Below are 17,719 nucleotides of genomic sequence, written 5' to 3' on the forward strand. Positions count from 1 at the left end.
GATTGAACTTACCTTAACTGGTATCTGCGCATTAGTAGCCATTGCATTTAATGTAGTTAACATTTGTGTCAAATGTTTATCAATATAATTTTTTTGGTCTGAAGTAGTTGTTTTTCTTTTCATATATTCAATCACATAGTCAATTTTTTCACAAATTCTCTTTGTGCGAGCCTCATCATTAGGAGTGTTGTTTATGTCACATGAAATTTCTTTTAGTATTTGCTCTTCAGAGTACATATAATCATCAATGTCCATTTCCACAACCTCACAATCATAAATTTCAATAGAAGATTCTTCAGTTTTGTTACAGAGTGAGCGAGCCACCAAATGGATATGCTTGCACATGTTGTTTTTTATACTATTGTCCATACACGAACAGATGTATTCATGAAAACAGGAATTACAATGTGGGCACAAAAGTACACAACAGTTGCAATTTTTAACTTTCTTTACTGAATAAAATTCTTGTGCTTTGGAAGATAACACTTGCCATTCATTTTCCAATGTAATCATGTTACAGTCAGCAATTTCATAGCTCTCTATATGGCGTCTACGTAGAATTTGTAGTTTTGTAACTACTTTACTCTTTTCCAGTTTTATTAAGCAGTCAAAAAGTTTGTCTCTAATAAAGTTTATTAAAGCACATAAGGTTTCATCCAAACTTTGCACTTTCTTTCCTTCCAGATAAAAATACTTCAAAACTTTATTGAAGCTCTCTATTGACATATTAGTATTTATGCCAGCACTCATGCGGTAGCAATACGCCCAAAGTTTAAAACGGTGGTTTTTTACGAAATAATCATTGAAATAGTTGCTGAAGGCAGAAGTATCTTGTTCACTATCCAACTGTTTTAAGGCTCCTTCCAGTAGGGTATGAAAAGTATTTATGTCTCTTTCTTGTAGCAAAGTTTGCAAAATTTTAAAAGTGGCATCTTTCTTTTCTTTTGATCGTATTTTGTTTAAATTCTTTCGCCACGCTTTCAGGACATGCCATGTACAAAATAACCTTAATTGCACTGGACCCATGACCTTAACCCAGGCATTGTAAAAGGTTTCTTCGATATCAGACATAAAAACATTTGTATGTACAACACCTACTACATCTTTTATTTTTTGGAAAAATAAAGACATTATGTTGTCATCTCCCCTATTACTAAACATAAAAGCAATTGGAAACCCTTCTCGGCTGATGTCTAAAGTTAAAATAGTATAGAGCTGAAAATTCAGCTTATTGGTACCGTGCGTACCGTCTATACATATGGTATCTTTCTTATATTTATCAAGCAACACCTTTTGATTTTCTGACATATAAATCAGAACAAAATCGCCTTTTTTTAATTCGGGATAGTCATTCAATATTTCCCCTTGTGGTTTATAAAACACACAAGCTGTATCTTTTGAGTCCTTCAGTTGACGATACCAGCATTCAACACCTACTGGGTCAAAGGGTTGTTTCTGCACCTCAGACGTTAGGTTAAAATCCCTTTCAATATTGGCGATCTCTTCTCTTGTTAATAGATGCAATCTTTGCAGCTCTTGGTCGGTTAAGGTACTTCTGACCATTTGAAATACATCATAGTGGGGAGTTTTAGAAGCTAATTTTTTTTCAATAAACTTTTTAACTTCGGTAGTCAACCTTTTATGCTTCAGTTCATTATTATGACCAACATGAAGAGGCATATACTCTACATTTACTCCACCATTTGTATCGATGAAACATTTAATATTAGCAGGACAGTAAGCATTCATTTTGCACGAAACCGGTCTCTTCCGTTTATTTAAACCTCTAGATTTATAAAAACCACTCCTATTACAAGCATAATACAATCTGTTATTACTTCTATTTCGTAACTGATACGCACATTTTGATTCTTTTGCAGCCTTCAGTCTCCATTCATGAAATGCTTCAATTGACACAAAAGAGTACTGTTTCTTACATAAGGTCAATTCGTGTTTGTTTTCCAGATGTTTATTCATTTCATTCCGCTTGGTAGAAAAAGAAAGAAACGGGCACATTGGGCATTTCCTTTGTATAACTGCTCGTTCTATTTTTGCAGCTTTGTGAGTTTTTTTTTCATGCAACCTTAAAGCTGTCAAAGTACTATATATGGCATTGCATTCTGAACAATTCAATAGCGTTTGTGGTTTGTGATTTGTATGTGTTGACTGATGCCTTCTAAGATTTGACTTGTATGCAGTGCTGTAGTTGCATTTGTCACATTTAAGTAAATTAAAATCATCCTGTTGTAAGTGAACTGCATTCAAATGAACTTTTAAATTTGTATTGTTATAAAATTTTTTATCACACAAATAGCAAGTATAATTGACTTCAAGCAATGGCTCTCCTTTACAATTTTGCTTATGAACATATTGCATATGACGATCGCGATAGCTTTTTTGTTTGAACACTTTGCCACAAATATAACATTTCAGTGAAGATTCAGTGTCAGCGTTCATCTGGAAAAGACATAGATGATAACACGAAGACACCTATCAGAATTATACAATTTTGATTCATAAGATATAGGTATGAGAGCACTGCTTCATTTAAAGCATACCAGCCAAAAATAAGATTAATTAAGGCACTTAGAATGATAGTGGGGCAACCAACAAATTGGAATGTCAATTTTGCAGACTGAGTACATAAGACTAATCCGATTTGTATGAAACTTGATATGTATATTTGTATATGCAATATTTACATAAAAAATCAACTTACTAGTTCTATCATAAGTATATGTATTTCACAAAACAAAGTTTCAAATCCGAATCTGAATAATTACTTTTTTTGGTTACATCAGGTGGTCGAAACTTTAATCTGTAATATAACTTTTACATATACAGTATTATCTGGAATATTACAAAAAGTGTGCGTAAGGGTAATTATAAAGTTAAATTAGACTAAAAAACTAAACATTTAGGCCACTATGTCGAGGTTAAATATTGTTTAATTTATTTATTGGGGTATGGTAAATTAAATTTATTTTTAGATGATATCGCTAATGTTGTGGGGTTAAAAATCCCTGGGGGAAAACATAACTTCATAAATAATATGCCCAGTATTCTAGCACAGTACATCATTTTTTTAACTGATTTAACTCTCTATGTAAGGTGCCATGCAGCTTTAAAAAGAAAACAAATGTATTAATATTAAGAATACAAAACGTAAGTGTAAGTTGACACTCTTTGAATATTAATCCTACAGTTAAATTGCTGTATAATAACATATTTTTTACAAAATTATGTAGAAACAATTAAGTAAAAGAATTGTCAAATCAAATCAAATCAAATAAAAAAAATCTTTATTCATCAGATATATACACTAAGTATACAATTGAATAGTGTCCAAAGACTCGCAGTCTGTACATCTTAAAACTACTAATACAAGTACAGTACATCTAAATCTACGAGGAGATGGAAAAGTACTCCTCCAGAGAATACAATGCCTTGTTTATCAAAAACATTTAACTGTGTTTTTGAATATTCTCAGATTAGTTAAATTTTTTATACTAGTGGGTAGAGATGTTTAAAAAATTTCAGCCCCATGTAATGATGGTTTTTTTCTCATAATACTTTAAATTGTGATGAGTTGTTACAATGTATTTTTTATTTCTGGTGTTGTATGGATGAGGTTCAAGATTTAATTCATTATTTATTTGATTATTTTTTGCAATTAGAATCAGTGTCAAAAATATATTGACCATATATTATACTGTTTCATTGTAATCTAGTTTCAATATAATTCTAATTGCCCTTTTTTGTAGTTTAAGAATTTTATCCATATTTGTTTTTGTCGTTGCACCAAAGAGACATATTCCAAAAGATAAATGAGAGTGGAAATTTTGCAAAATATATATTTTTTTAGTGTTTTTTTGGTTACAAAAAAACGACATCCTATAAAGAGAAAAATATTCCCGAGCTTAATTTTTGATAATATTTTATCCACATTTGTCCCAGCTTAAATGTTGATCTATTGTTAGGCCGAGAAATTGTGTGCTTTTTTTACTCTCAATTTCTTCTGAGTTGTACGTAATTAATGGTTCGGATATCTGTTTGTTGTTGTGTGTTTTGAATCTTACAAAGTTTAGTTTTGTGAGCATTTAACATTAAGTTGTGCTGCTTAAAGAAAGTTCCAATATTTTCTAATTCAATGAAACTTATTATCTCAACCTGTTCAACAGTATTGGCTGCTACTTTAAGATTGAGTCATCTGCATAAAGACACAGATTATTTTGGGGTGCACATGTGAGTGCGCTCCCTATGTCATTTATATAGCATAGGAACAGAAGAGGGCCCAAAATCGATCCCTGAGGGACACCATATCTAATCATTTCAGTTTCTGAAGAATCCTTTAAGACTCTATTTTCATGCATTCTGTGGGTAATTTCTACAAATTGGCATCTATTGTAAATGTACGATTGAAACCACTTAATTGCATTTTTTTGTATTCCTAATGTTTTGTAATTTAGTTATCAGGTGAGAATGGCTTACACTATCGAATGCCTTAGATAGGTCCATAAAGATTCCTGCTGTATATTCACCTTTGTCCTACTGATTCGATTATAGACTCAACAAAAGATACAGCAGCGGTTATTACTGATTTTTGTGGTCTAAAACCGTGCTGATATTATTAGTTAGTAATTTAGAATCCTCTAGGTATATTATTAATTGTTTGTTTAACTATTTTCTCATAAATTTTTGAAATTATCGGAAGAAGGGAAATTGGTGCGATAGTTTGACACAGTTTCTGGACAGTTTTTTTTATGGATTGGTATGATTTTTGATCTTTTAAGCTGATTTGGGAAAATCCCTGAAACAAATGATGAATTTATTAAGTGGCTTAAAATTTGGATTAAATACTGTTTGGTATTTTTGATCACTTTTATAGGGATTTCATCATATCCGGCAGAATTTTTGTTCTTTATTGAGTTTATGGTTTTTTTTCCCACCCTCCTCTGCATCAACAAATTTAAAGTTAAAACCTTTTTCTAATACATTGTGCTTGTTCCTGTTCCTTTTCGCTAACTTCTGTATTTTGACAATTAAATTCACCGATCTCCTTAACTACATGTACAAAGTATTTATTAAATACATTAGATACAGTTTTTTAGGACTATAACAACTTTTATTTCCCTCTTGCAAGGAGATGTTTTTTAATTTCATTCTGATTTTTTTGCCCAACTTCAGAGTTAATAAGTGCCCACACTGTTTTTTTGTATATTTGTAGATTTTTCTATTTTATTTTCAAAATAATCGGTTTTTAGCTTGTGTTAATTTTTATTTTATACTCACATTTTCTTTTGTTTCAAGTCTTTATTTAAAAGAGCATTTGTCTTTCCTCTAGTTTTTTTTAGCCAATTGTATTAGTTCTTATTTGTCCATTTTTAAGATCTTCTGAAATCCAATTTTGTTTACACATTTTTTCAGTAACTAAGGTGACTACTATTATATTTGGTGATAACTAGTAATGTTATAACAGAAACTCAGTTCATTGAACTCCTTTTTTTAACTAAACAAGACAACCTTTGCATATAATAATTAACGATTTTTAAACTTATGTGCAGTTGTTATATTTACTATAACTAAACTCAACACACCAAAACCCTTATCTGTGTTTAAGAGACATAGCGGCCTTATGAGATTATACTAACGATGCCGATAAAACAGACCAGTTATTTTGAAGCTATTCTTTAAACTATTTACTCTTCAATAACAAATTAATACTTGCTTATCTACATTGTAGTCACTAATATGTGATGATTATTAGTTTTTTATATTTCATTCATGTAATTGATATATACAAAAACGTTATGTTCTCAAGTATACAATTTAAAAAATTTTAAAGAATACAAATCTCAAGTCAAATATTATTTAAGAGACCGCTATATCTTTGGTTGTGTACATAAAGTTGTTGCAAAAATTTGATTTTTAAATGTGTTATAAAATTAATTAAACGCATCATTGCATAAACTTAGCATATCAGGAGTAATTTTATTTCTTTAGGTAGTTCAACTATACAAACACTTTTTGATTCACATTTAATTTTATGTATGTCATGCACGCTTAGATTTTTGGTATAATTGTCTACTGTAGTTGGCCAATCTTTGTAGAATCTTATCAAAAAGTGTAACAATGACAGCAAATAAAATAAAAGATTTTAAATAGTACAATCGGCAGACTAAAGGTGTACTTTTATTTCTTCGTTACTACTAACAACGTCAGAATTTATCATTAAAAAGTCACTAAAACACAACTACCCTCAACAACAAGCGATAAGAATGATGATAAGACTATAATCGGCAGGTGTTCATCGGCATTACTCGCCCATCTCTCTCACTTGAAACAAGGGAAGTGTGCGAAAGACCTGTTATTGTATAGAAAAAGCCAAATTGACGGAAATTAAGTTATCAAAATTGCTTAAGTCATAGATGACTGAACAGATTTGTAGGCACCAACAATACAGAAATCTTTTATACAAAAAATCAAAAACACGTACCAATGATAAAAAAATTTGACTTTTTCAAAAATATTCCTTGAAGCTTAAAAATGATATATTAAAACGAAAGAAAACCTACTATTTTAAATTATTATCAAAATAAGAATAATATTAAGAGTCAATGGCGAGTTTTAAATAATGTTTTAGGAAGTTTCAAAAATGTCTGATGTTAAAAAGGTATATTTTTGCAATATCAAATTAGAACTAAGAGTACTTTACTATTTTATAAACTTTTATTTTAAATTAAATATAATTTTGATCGTATACCAAAATGCTGATTAGAGCTTAAGAAATGCAAGTAATCTATATTGAAACACATGTAGTGTACATGAAAAGCTTAATCTTTGTTTGAGCTATACTCTCCCCTAGGCATCGTTGGTATTAAAGACCAATAATACTTTAAGTATATGAGGGCTGTACAGAAGAATCTGATATACAATTTTGCTGAAAAACTAGTTTACCGATGGCAAACAAACTTTAGTCTCCTTAAAAGTATTCTTTATTGGACACAATGCACTTGTTAAAACAATACTCCCATTGAGAAACAATTTGCAAAGTCCGCCCTTCGGACCATTATTAAGTTCGCCGTTGTAATCAGTTTGATCACTTCAACTGTTTGAAATTTGGTTCCTTCAAGCAGAGATTTTAATTTAGAAACAGCCATATTTTGCAACCACTCAATTAAAACCCGAATCCTCTGACAGAATTGCAGCAACAATAGTGTTTTTATATAACCAAATGTGAGCAAATCAAATATCAAGGAGTTTGGCTTGTTGAAAAATGTATTAAAAATATAATTTCATGGACTACATTATTTGTTTAAAGTACCCTTAATAGTTCTTTAGCAGTTTAATCATCCCAATATCTGTGTTAAAGTTTTTAAAAAATCGTGTGATAAATGCTATATGGTGGAACGAGTTTGCTATTGATCCGGATGTAAGCCTTTATTTCTTTTCCAGTGTACGGAGTAAAAATTTAAGAAACCATATTTTAAACATAAGAGAATGAAGATTTAAAAGGAATCAGCTCTTATCAGTAAGTAATAAAGAAATAAAACACCGAAGCCACTAAACTGTAGGCCATAAATAGAAAATCTAGCCACCAATAACTATTTTTATAAATAGCTTATACAGAAAACAGTCCTACCTTTCCCAAATTTGTTCGCAATGGTATCTGAAATTGCTCTCCGTTACTTTTGGTATTCTATTTGAGGTATATATATTCCTGAGAGCTCTGTTCTTCACATGTTGCATGTATTTTTTCATCAACGGCAAAGAACATTTACAATTTTTACAATCTTGATGTCTCTAAATAAATTAAACATTCATTATAAATTAAAATAATAATTATAATGCAAGACAGTAACAGCCAGTAATAATAATAAATAAAATTAACTGGTATGACTATAGCCTGTGTGAAAAGAATTAAAAAAAATATAAACTTGTTAACTTAGCAACAGGTATTTATACAAGAGTGCACCAGTTGAGGACGTGACCACTTAGCTTCAGCCAACCGAGATAAACTGCGTTGCCAAACTGTTCATCTGACAGACAAACATAGAGCTTGACTCAAATATTTAACCTTGGCGCTCTGAGAAATTATGAGAGCTGTTTGTTCTTATCAAATGCTATATAAAAACATACCTGAAAAAAAAATAATTTGTCTCAGTCCAAAATTAAGGTAACTGTATAAATATATTTATTAACAGTACATTTTTATATAAAACATGTTATTACCTTTTTTCTGTACTTTTTTCATCTTGTATTATGCAAAACTCGCCAGACTAGAGTTGAATACAAAATTGAAATAAAATGTCCATATTTGTTATCACTTCACAATTTTTATATTATTTGCATACAAACATGACAACAAATACAACAGCTGTATACCAATATCTTAAAGCCTTAAAGTATTAAACTGTATTGTTATAAATATTATTATTATTCATACTTCCTATTATTTATAATTTTTCCATACTATTTTAATTTTAAAAAAATCAAGAAATTGTATACAATCAGACATTCCTAAGGTTGTTATTTTTTCTATCTGAAGGCTATTGTGAATTAATATTTTATATTGGCTAATGTTAATACGCATGCAGAGTGCAATGGTTGAAAATACTTTCTGGAGACACATATTATTAAATATTAAACAAATCACGTTTACGAGCATAAATCAAATATAAAGAGTAATTTAGTGTGGAGTAGAACCATAGTTAGGTTTTATGAGAAATGTGATAACTGTTCTGGTTAGTGTTCGGTTCGGCATTGTCATCAATACAGTTATGACCGAGCAAAAAGTCCAGTTGTCTGATAACAGACAATTACATAAGTAATGCATTATCATAGTTTTTAACTAATGAAGGCACTAAACCGTGGGAAATTTTAACTGTTTGAAGAAAGTAAACTGTCATAGAATCGTGTGTTTACGTTGACGAGTTTGTCGTGTGTTTACGTAAAGCTCACAGTATGTGCGGAGAAATGCTGCCGAAGAATTTGTTGAAAATTGTATCCAACAATTTGTGAAGCATTCATCGTCAGTTATTGTGTGGAGTGTGATGTCTGTCTATATCCCAGGAAGGCTATACATAGTTGAAAAGACATTGATGGTGCTCCATGCCTTAAAGACAAGACAGTAACAATATTTCTCAGTGAAGTGGACATCAATGTGCTTCATTGGCTAGGTAACAGTCCTGACATAATTCTAATTGAAAATTTGTGGTCAATTGTCAAGAAAATAATGCTAATAATGAATAATAATGTCAAGGCCTGATTGAAATTTTAATTTAGGTGTGTTACCACGATGAAGAAATCAAAGAGAACAGTAAAACATTGGGCTACAGCATGCCAAAAAGACTTAAAATGTTGATAAAGAACAAGAGTGCACATTAAATATTAGTTATACAATTTGATGTACACAGACTTTTATTAAAATTATTTAATAACATAATTTTTTCCCAAAAACTGGTTCTAGTCTAATAATTTGGCCACCCTCTGTAAATATCTCACATAGCACATGCCATTGTTAATAAATTCAATTTTTTTCTAATTAGATTATAGTAATGCAACTGACAATTCAGTTTAAGATCTTATACGAATATACGTTTAGTTAACAATTTTTTAAACACTACTTGAATGGTTGTGTAGAAATATCAATATAATACATATGGTGAAAATAATTTAGTTCTACTGATCTCTTATAATACAAATATACAGATTTATGATAAAATTACATTTACACTAATTTATTGAAGTCTCCCATTGCCACTCCAGACTTAATTCCAGAGAAACTTCTTATCTTTTTCTCCACGGTAAAGGTTTTGGTTCTTTATGGTGAAAAGAAAACATCTCTATTTAGTAGCATTACTACTGTCTGGTTGCTTTCTGTTGCACTCTTCTTCCTAAAACATAAAGTCAATAAATTTGACAGAATTTTCCATGGCATAGGTTTGAGCTGTTATTACTTGTTTTAAATTTTAAATTTAAGTTTTACTATTAAACAATGAATAACATTTTCTCAGTGGTTAAAATAAAACTGCTCATTAAGTGATTGAACTTACCTTAACTGGTATCTGCGCATTAGTGGCCATTGCATTTAATGTAGTTAACATTTGTGTCAAATGTTTATCAATATAATTTTTTTGGTCTGAAGTAGTTGTTTTTCTTTTCATATATTCAATCACAAAGTCAATTTTTTCACAAATTCTCTTCGTGCGAGCCTGATCATTAGGAGTGTTGTTTATGTCACATGTAATTTCTTTTAGTATTTGCTCTTCCGAGTACATATAATCATCAATGTCCATTTCCACAACCTCACAATCATAAATTTCTATAGAAGATTCTTCAGTTTTGTTACAGAGTGAGCGAGCCACCAAATGGATATGTATGCACATGTTGTTTTTGATACTATTATCCATACACGAACAGATGTATTCATGAAAACAGGAATTACAATGTGGGCACAAAAGTACACAACAGTTGCAATTTTTAACTTTCTTTACTGAATAAAATTCTTGTGCTTTGGAAGATAACACTTGCCATTCATTTTCCAATGTAATCATGTTACAGTCAGCAATTTCATAGCTCTCTATATGGCGTCTACGTAGAATTTGTAGTTTTGTAACTACTTTACTCTTTTCCAGTTTTATTAAGCAGTCAAAAAGTTTGTCTCTAATAAAGTTTATTAAAGCACATAAGGTTTCATCCAAACTTTGCACTTTCTTTCCTTCCAGATAAAAATACTTCAAAACTTTATTGAAGCTCTCTATTGACATATTAGTATTTATGCCAGCACTCATGCGGTAGCAATACGCCCAAAGTTTAAAACGGTGGTTTTTTACGAAATAATCATTGAAATAGTTGCTGAAGGCAGAAGTATGTTGTTCACTATCCAACTGTTTTAAGGCTCCTTCCAGTAGGGTATGAAAAGTATTTATGTCTCTTTCTTGTAGCAAAGTTTGCAAAATTTTAAAAGTGGCATCTTTCTTTTCTTTTGACCGTATTTTCTTTAAATTGTTTCGCCACGCTTTCAGGACATGCCATGTACAAAATAACCTTAATTGCACTGGACCCATGACCTTAACCCAGGCATTGTAAAAGGTTTCTTTGATATCAGACATAAAAACATTTGTATGTACAACACCTACTACATCTTTTATTTTTTGGAAAAATAAAGACATTATGTTGTCATCTTCCCTATTACTAAACATAAAAGCAATTGGAAACCCTTCTTGGCTGATGTCTAAAATTAAAATAGTATAGAGCTGAAAATTCAGCTTATTGGTACCGTGCGTACCGTCTATACATATGGTATCTTTCTTATATTTATCAAGCAACACCTTTTGATTTTCTGACATATAAATCAGAACAAAATCGTCTTTTTTTAATTCGGGATAGTCATTCAATATTTCCCCTTGTGGTTTATAAAACATACAAGCTGTATCTTTTGAGTCCTTCAGTTGACGATACCAGCATTCAACACCTACTGGATCAAAGGGTTGTTTCTGCACCTCAGACGTTAGGTTAAAATCCCTTTCAATATTGGCGAAGTCTTCTATTGTTAATAGATGCAATCTTTGCAGCTCTTGGTCGGTTAAGGTACTTCGGACCATTTGAAATACATCATAGTGGGGAGTTTTAGAAGCTAATTTTTTTTCAATAAACTTTTTAACTTCGGTAGTCAACCTTTTATGCTTCAGTTCATTATTATGACCTACATGAAGAGGCATATACTCTACATTTACTCCACCACTTGTATCAATGAAACATTTAATATTAGCAGGACAGTAAGCATCCATTTTGCACGAAACCGGTCTCTTCCGTTTGTTTAAACCTCTAGATTTATAAAAACCACTCCTATTACAAGCATAATACAATCTGTTATTACTTCTATTTCGTAACTGATACGCACATTTTGATTCTTTTGCAGCTTTCAGTCTCCATTCATGAAATGCTTCAATTGACTCAAAATAGTACTGTTTCTTACATAAGGTCAATTCGTGTTTGTTTTCCAGATGTTTATTCATTTCATTCCGCGTGGTAGAAAAAGAAAGAAACGGGCACATTGGGCATTTCCTTTGTATAGCTGCTCGTTCTATTTTTGCAGCTTTGTGAGTTTTTTTTTCATGCAACCTTAAAGCTGTCAAAGTACTATATATGGCATTGCATTCGGAACAATTCAATAGTTGTTGTGGTTTGTGATTTCTATGTTTTGACTGATGCCTTCTAAGATTTGACTTGTATGCAGTGCTGTAGTTGCATTTGTCACATTTAAGTAAATTAAAATCATCCTGTTGTGAGTGAACTGCATTCAAATGAACTTGTAAATTTCTCTTGTTTCTGAGTTTTTTATCACACAAATAGCAAGTATAATTGACTTCAAGCAATGGCTCTCCTTTACAATTTTGCTTATGAATACATTGCATATGACGATCGCGATAGCTTTTTTGTTTGAACACTTTGCCACAAATATAACATTTTAGTGAAGACTCAGTGTCAGCGTTCATCTGGAAAAGACATAGATGATAACACGAAGACACCTATCAGAATTATACAATTTTGATTCATAAGATATAGGTATGAGAGCACTCCTTCATTTAAAGAGCCAAAAATAAGATTAATTAAGGCACTTAGAATGATAGTGGGGCAACCAACAAATTGGAATGTCAATTTTGCAGACTGAGTACATAAGACTAATCCGATTTGTATGAGACTTGATATGTATATTTGTATATGCGTTATTTACATAAAAAATCAACTTACTAGTTCTATCATAAGTATATGTATTTCACAAAACAAAGTTTCAAATCCGAATCTGAATAATTACTTTTTTGGTTACATCAGGTGGTTGAAACTTTAATCTGTAATATAACTTTTACATATACAGTATTATCTGGAATATTACAAAAAGTGTGCGTAAGGTTAATTGTAAAGTTAAATTAGACTAAAAAATAAAACATTTAGGCCACTATGTCGAGGTTAAATATTGTTTAGTTTGTTTATTGGTGTATGGTAAATTACATTTATTTTTAGATGATAACGCTAATGTTGTGGGGTTAAAAATCCCTGGGGGAAAACATAACTTCATAAATAAAATGCCCAGTATTTTAGCACAGTACATCATTTTTTTAACTGATTTAACTCTCTATGTAAGGTGCCATGCAGCTTTAAAAAGAAAACAAATGTATTAATATTAAGAATACAAAACGTAAGTGTAAGTTGACACTCTTTGAATATTAATCCTACAGTTAAATTGCTGTATAATAACATATTTTTTACAAAATTATGTAGAAACAATTAAGTAAAAGAATTGTGACTACTGTTATTTATTTGGTGATAACTAGTAATGTTATAACAGAAACTCAGTTCATTGAACACCTTTTTTTAACTAAACAAGACAACCTTTGCATATAATAATTAACGATTTTTAAACTTATGTGCAGTTGTTATATTTACTATAACTAAACTCAACACACCAAAACCCTTTTCTGTGTTTAAGAAACATAGCGGCCTTATGAGATTATACTAACGATGCCGATAAAACAGACCAGTTATTTTGAAGCTATTCTTTAAACTATTTACTCTTCAATAACAAATTAATACTTGCTTATCTACATTGTAGTCACTAATATGTGATGATTATTAGTTTTTTTATATTTCATTCATGTAATTGATATATACAAAAACGTTATGTTCTCTTGTGTAAAATTTAAAAAATGTTAAAGAATACAAATCTCAAGTCAAATATTATTTATGAGACCGCTATATCAACTATAAAAACACTTTTTGATTCACATTTAATTTTACGTATGTCATGTACGCTTAGATTTGTGGTATAATTGTCTACTGTAGTTGGCCAATCTTTGTAGAATCTTATCAAAAAGTGTAACAATGACAGCAAATAAAATAAAAGATTTTAAATAGTACAATCGGCAGACTAAAGGTGTACTTTTATTTCTTCGTTACTACTAACAACGTCAGAATTTATCATTAGAAAGTCACTAAAACACAACTACCCTCAACAACAAGCGATAAGAATGATGATAAGACTATAATCGGCAGGTGTTCATCGGCATTACTCGCCCATCTCTCTCACTTGAAACAAGGGAAGTGTGCGAACGAGCGGTTATTGTGAAGAAAACGCCAAATTGACGAAAATTAAGTTAACAAAATTGCTTAACCCTCTAAGTGGCAAGCGACGTCTGAGACGTACTATTTACGCCGCCATGACGTGGCAAGCGACGTCTTAGAAGTCGCTTCACATTGCCGCTTATTGCTAGGCAACCGATAATTATTTTTACGCCTAGTTTGCACAGTTGCGTTCATCACTAAATTTCAAATACATTTCATATAGTATCATCAACATCACGATGAAATAATCAATGGTTTTAACTGAAATAATCCTTGTAGCAAAACTAGCTGAGTAGGCCTACATGACTGTTTCGTTTCTCTTGGCTTGTAATTGTCGTTTGTTGTTGTTTGGTGTTGTGTTTTAGAATATTTTACAATGGATGTCAATCTAGGAAGTAGTGGTATACGTGATATATTACAAGGTGAAGAAAGTTTAGGTAGTTCAGATGAAGAAAGTGATTTTCCTGTCGAAGAGATACCCGATAATATTTCATTAGCAGATATTGTAAGTGAATCAAGTGAAAGTGAATCAAGTGATAGCGAATCAAGTTTATCTGATTCTAGTGTACCCCTCATACAAAGAATTCCACGACAACGTAATTGGGTAAGAGTGTTTCCTCCAGAACCAAATAAAAATATTGAAGCTAAATTCAGAGTGTCAGTGTGTCAGTTGTGAGTGTGTGTGTGTGTGTGTGTGTGTGTTGTTGTTGTTATCCAGGTTTAAAAAATTGTCCACCTAGAAACTTAGGTAGGCCTATTGATTATTTTTAATCTATTTTTTACTGACTTCATTTGGAATCTCATTACCAATGAAACCAACTTTTATGCTGCTAAAAAGATAAGAGATAAAAGAAATTCTGGTGAAATCCGACAGTTTTCTAGGCTAAAAGATTGGGTACATATTTTGGTAAATGATATGAAATGAAATGAATCAAAGACTGTGCATCATTTGTGCGAAAGACCCTAATGTGAAAAGAAAAAGAAGCGTTTATTGGTGTCCAGGGTGTAACTGCGGTATTCACCCTCTTTGTTACCCTAAACTCCAGCACTTTTATAGGCCTTACACAACAGGGAGGAAAAGGCAAGCAACTTCTCCGATTCTGACTAGAAAAAGTGTTTTTTCTAGATTCAGTTTTTCCCATATAACTTTTTCAGTGTTGTAAATAGAAAAAATATTATTGAAGATTTTTTGTTTAGAATTAAATTGTGAATAAAGGTTGCATTTAACATAATCTCCTAGGAATGACATTTTTAAAGTTACAGAACGTAAAAATGAAAAGTTCGGTGGAGAAAAAAACGTTTTTTCAAACATTTGTGTGGATATCATAAAAAAAAGGGTAAGGTATATAAAACATAACTATACTATGTTATTTTGTAGTTTATTACAACAAATTTATATATAACAAGCATTGCTCATATTAGAATTTGCATTTTATTTTTAAATTATAAGATAGTCCTGCTTGACTCTGAAAAATAGCCCGCCATTCCAGCAACATATTACCGCCACTTAGAGGGTTAAGCCATAGATGACTGAACAGATTTGTAGGCACCAACAATACAGAAATCTATTATACAAAAAATCAAAAACACGTACCAATGATATATTAGAACGAAAGAAAACCTACTATGTTAAATTATTATCAAAATAAGAATAATATTAAGAGTCAATGGCGAGTTTTAAATAATGTTTTAGGAAGTTTCAAAAATGTCTGATGTTAAAAAGGTATATTTTTCAATATCAAATTAGAACTAAGAGTATTTTACTATTTTATAAACTTTTATTTTAAATGAAATATAATTTTGATCGTATACCAAAATGCTGTTTAGAGCTTAAGAAATGCAAGTAATCTATATTGAAACATGTAGTGTACATGAAAAGCTTAATCTTTGTTTGAGCTATACTCTCCCCTAGGCATCGTTGGTATTAAAGACCAATAATACTATAAGTATATGAGGGCTGTACAGAAGAATCTGATATATGATTTTGCTGAAAAACTAGTTTACCGATCGCAAACAAACTTTAGTCTCCTTAAAAGTATTGTTTATTGGACACAATGCACTTGTTAAAACAATACTCCCATTGAGAAACAATTAGCAAAGTCCGCCCTTCGGACCATTATTAAGTCCGCCGTTGTAATCAGTTTGATCTCTTCAACTGTTTGAAATTTGGTTCCTTCAAGCAGAGATTTTAATTTAGAAACAGCCATATTTTGCAACCACTCATTTAAAACTCGAATCCTCCGACAGAATTCCAGCAACAATAGTGTTTTTATATAACTAAATGTGAGCAAATCAAGGAGTTTGGCTTGTTGAAAAATGTATTAAAAATATAATTTCATAATTTTAGGGACTACATTATTTTGTTAAAACTACGCTTAATAGTTCTTTAGCAATTTAACAATCCCAATGTCTGTGTTAGTTTTAAAAAAATTGTGTGATAAATGCTGTATGGTGGAACGAATTTGCTATTGATCCAGTTGTAAGTCTTATTTCTTTTCCAGTGCACGGAGTAAAAATTTAAGAAACCATATTTTAAACATAAGAGAATGAAGATTTAAAAAGAATCGGCTCTTATCAGTAAGTAATATAGAAATAAAACACTGAAGCCACTAAACTGTAGGCCATAAATAGAAAATCTAGCAACCAATAACTATTTTTATAAATAGCTTATACAGAAAACAGTCTTACCTTTCCCAAATTTGTTCACAATGGTATCTGAAATTGCTCTCCGTTACTTTTGGTATTCTATTTAAGGTATATATATTCCTGAGAGCTCTGTTCTTCACATGTTGCATGTATTTATTCATCAACGGCAAAGAACATTTACAATTTTTACAATCTTGATGTCTCTAAATAAATGAAACATTCATTATAAATTAAAATAATAATTATAATGCAAGACAGTAACAGCCAGTAATAATAATAAATAAAATTAACTGGTATGACTATAGCCTGTGTGAAAAGAATTAAAAAAAATATAAACTTGTTAACTTAGCAACAGGTATTTATACAAGAGTGCACCAGTTGAGGACGTGACCACTTAGCTTCAGGCAACCGAGATAAACTGCGTTGCCAAACTGTTCATCTGACAGACAAACATAGAGCTTGACTCAAATATTTAACCTTGGCGCTCTGAGAAATTATGAGAGCTGTTTGTTCTTATCAAATGCTATATAAAAACATACCTGAAAAAAATAATTTGTCTAAGCCCAAAATTAAGGTAACTGTATAAATATATTTATTAACAGTATATTTTTATATAAAACATGTTATTACCTTTTTTCTGTACTTTTTTCATTTTGTATTATGCAAAACTCGCCAGACTAGAGTTGAATACAAAATTCAAATAAAATGCCCATATTTGTTATCACTTCACAATTTTTATATTATTTGCATACAAACGTGAAAAAAAATACAACAGCTGTATACCAATATCTTAAAGCCTGTATTGTGTTATAAACATTATTATTATTCATACTTCCTATTATTTATAATTTTTCCTTACTATTTTAATTAAAAAAATCAAGAAATGTTATACAATCAGACATTCCTAAGGTTGTTATTTTTTCTATCTGAAGGCTATTGTGAATTAATA

General features: G+C 30.7%; 1 protein-coding gene across 4 annotated transcripts in view; it reads right to left on the reverse strand.

The window, feature by feature from the left end:
* Nucleotides 1-17,719, reverse strand: part of LOC124357989 (single-stranded DNA-binding protein, mitochondrial-like) — a 151,822-nt gene that overhangs the window by 23,642 nt on the left and 110,461 nt on the right. The window contains exons 3-7 of one of the 4 annotated variants that reach the window (XR_006922015.1): nt 16,813-16,973; nt 10,056-12,500; nt 9,735-9,896; nt 7,643-7,803; nt 13-2,457 (exon numbers count right to left, since the gene is read on the reverse strand). Coding sequence is in view for 1 of the 4 variants with exons in the window: in XM_046810172.1 (XP_046666128.1) it covers nt 9,846-9,896; nt 10,056-12,500 (2,496 nt within the window). In the remaining 3 variants the exon portion in view is untranslated. Of the gene's footprint in view, nt 1-12; nt 2,458-7,642; nt 7,804-9,402; nt 9,897-10,055; nt 12,501-16,812; nt 16,974-17,719 lie in introns of those variants that run through there. The other 3 variants (XR_006922016.1, XM_046810172.1, XR_006922017.1) reach the window with 3 other exon arrangements.

The sequence above is a fragment of the Homalodisca vitripennis genome, chromosome 3 (genome assembly GCF_021130785.1).
Source record: "Homalodisca vitripennis isolate AUS2020 chromosome 3, UT_GWSS_2.1, whole genome shotgun sequence".
Classification (NCBI taxonomy): Eukaryota; Metazoa; Arthropoda; class Insecta; order Hemiptera; family Cicadellidae; genus Homalodisca; species Homalodisca vitripennis.